The sequence below is a fragment of the Triticum dicoccoides genome, chromosome 7B (assembly GCF_002162155.2).
Source record: "Triticum dicoccoides isolate Atlit2015 ecotype Zavitan chromosome 7B, WEW_v2.0, whole genome shotgun sequence".
Lineage (NCBI taxonomy): Eukaryota > Viridiplantae > Streptophyta > Magnoliopsida > Poales > Poaceae > Triticum > Triticum dicoccoides.
The window spans coordinates 732,319,795-732,322,070 of NC_041393.1; the positions used below are offsets into that span (position 1 = coordinate 732,319,795).

At 47.2% G+C, this 2,276-nt stretch overlaps 1 protein-coding gene across 1 annotated transcript; it reads right to left on the bottom strand.

Annotated features, from left to right (window-relative positions):
- Window positions 1-232: 232 nt before the first annotated feature.
- On the bottom strand, window positions 233-2,054 carry LOC119340067 (GDSL esterase/lipase At5g03610-like). The gene is made up of 5 exons (XM_037611979.1): window positions 1,934-2,054; window positions 1,506-1,742; window positions 1,127-1,416; window positions 758-1,034; window positions 233-658 (listed from the first exon to the last, which is right to left on the bottom strand). Exons 1-5 carry the CDS (start codon window positions 1,986-1,988, stop codon window positions 414-416), a joined length of 1,104 nt encoding a protein of 367 aa, XP_037467876.1. The 5' UTR covers window positions 1,989-2,054; the 3' UTR covers window positions 233-413.
- Window positions 2,055-2,276: the final 222 nt, after the last annotated feature.

Here is a 2,276-nt window from a genome sequence, read left to right on the forward strand (position 1 = left end):
GACAACTTGGACCACAGACGATCTCGAAAAATCCTGAAATGAGGCGGGCAACCCTACCTTTTTCTTTTATATAAAAAAAGAGTACTCACCGTGAGAAGAGCGGCGCAGCAGAGCGAGCGTACCCCTCTAGTCATATACATGCCTACTGATTAGAGTTATCATACGCACGCACGCTATATCTCACCCAAATATAGGACCGAATTTCAATCTCAACTAACAGGGGATAAAATAATAAGCAAAATTAACACCCGTTCATGTTTAATCTATAATATTCATGAGTACTGTACTAGACTAAAACTCTATAAAACACACAAGTAGAAAAAACTCACAGCCTTCTTCCTAAACTCGCATCCTATTTATAACAGCTAACCTAAAAGATATTGCGCCAACTAGCTAGCCATCAAGCTGATGCATTACGCAATGTAGTCCTCATCGAGAAACTCCGTCAAAGGCTGTTGCAGCGCCTTCATTACAGCCTCCCACCCAGCATGTGTTGGGTGTGTCTGGTCCCAGTAGAACGTCTTGTCGGGATTTTCGCATAGGTCGTACAGGCGCTTCCCTGAATGGCTACGCTCTCCACAGAACCCTCCCTCATCGGTACTCTCGCAGCATGGGGTCAGCTTGCCATCAAAATCCTTGGACTGATCCGATCCACCACCTGCATGCACAAAATATATATGCATGGTTACATCATAGAATTCATACATAAGGAACCAGATTTGACTTACAACATCAATGCGCATATATGTGTATTTACCAGGGGCGTGATTGACAATGTCAGTGAAGGCCGAGTAGAGGTCCAGAATGTGAACGTTATCCCTTTCGTCAAGCATTTGCTTTAGATACTTGTTGTGGACGGACGCGCCATAATTGCCAAGAAGGTCGCATGTGGTGTAGTTCTTCGAACTAGTATGCAAAGGCGTGCAACCAATGGGATGCAAATTGTTTACTAGCACTTTTCTCACCCCAAGCATCTGCAGTTGTGCCACGTTATCTAGGATCTCAGTCGCCACGTTTCCGATGTAAGTGTCGAGCTGCATGCAGGAGAAGTAAATTAGTAAGGTGGAGATCAGTAATAATTAATTGACTTTAGTTTGTATGTGCGAGTATGCTAGGTACTACTTACATCATCGAAGCTTGTGTAGAAGCCGGTCTCAATGTCGGAGTCGCTCATGTAGTCATTGCCGGAGATGGCGATGAGCGCGATGGAGTGGTGAAGCTGATGTGTTGAGATGACCCCGTCGTTGACAAGCCTCTTGAAAGTTTGAACCTGTGCGGCAAGGGTCGGCACCTTCTTGGTCTTCACCTTGAAGACACCAGCGCCCCCAAAAGCAAAGGTCATGCCAGATGAGTCAGAAGATTGATCTGATGTGAGCTCGTACGCTGGAGGGGCTTCATTGAGGCCCAACATCCTTGCTGCAAGGACAAGGCAGTAGATAGAAACGATTATTTTGGATGCATGCATCTTGATGTATATACTTGAATAACATATGAGTACATCATACCGATAAAATCTGATTGCATCCTGTAGTTGGAGAAGCGCCCGGCCAAAACAGGAGACGTAGCATAATGAGTGTTGAGATAGGAGCCGTATGGGTAGCTCCATTGACGTGATGTCTTTTCACCAATGTTGTTTGGAACATTGCCGTTGTCGACAAAGTCGTCGCCGAAGACAAACATGCTGGACCATTGGTTCTTCGACCGCTTTGAAGAAGGTGTGCCTCGGGCCTCCACACGTGCAGCTGCAACATAGATCGAGCATGTCAGTACATCGTGCGTGCATGCTGAAAGAACATGAAGAACCGGGCAAGATTGAACTTGAAGTGATCGCTAGCAACAGATATGATCTACTAAAAGGAAGACATGGCGGCACGCTAGCAACAAACATCCAAAAGGAAGACATGGCAGCAAGTAGTATGTAATCCGTGCATACCAGCAAAGACGACGACGAGGAGGAGAAGACACGCAACAGACGGAGGAAGCTTCATGGCCGCGAAGCCTGCGGGGGCAGCCGTCCGGCGCCCGGCGAGAAAGGAGATGATGGAGAGGGAGGGAGATGGGGATGGGGATGGGATCGTGGTGTGGGCGTAGGGCTATATTTATAGGAGGAAGAATGCACATGTACCTTAGTGTCCTGCTCCTGTTAACTTCGATTCAAACTTCTTACCTCGGACGATCAACTTGGAGGGGAAGGCGCTGGAGCATGTCTTTCACCGACCTAATCTCGTTGACGTTCCATGCATTCCTCACGATTCTCTTAACCTCCTGACGTACTC

What these genes read in the sequence shown, in the direction of transcription:
- LOC119340067 (XM_037611979.1), bottom strand. Translation starts at nt 1,988, where the DNA reads ATGAAGCTTCCTCCGTCTGTTGCGTGTCTTCTCCTCCTCGTCGTCGTC. An exon ending in GATGCAATCAGATTTTATCG is followed by an intron (nt 1,417 to 1,505) that starts GTATGATGTACT and finishes TTGTCCTTGCAG; the next exon opens with CAAGGATGTTGGGCCTCAAT. An exon ending in TCTACACAAGCTTCGATGAT is followed by an intron (nt 1,035 to 1,126) that starts GTAAGTAGTACC and finishes TCCTGCATGCAG; the next exon opens with CTCGACACTTACATCGGAAA.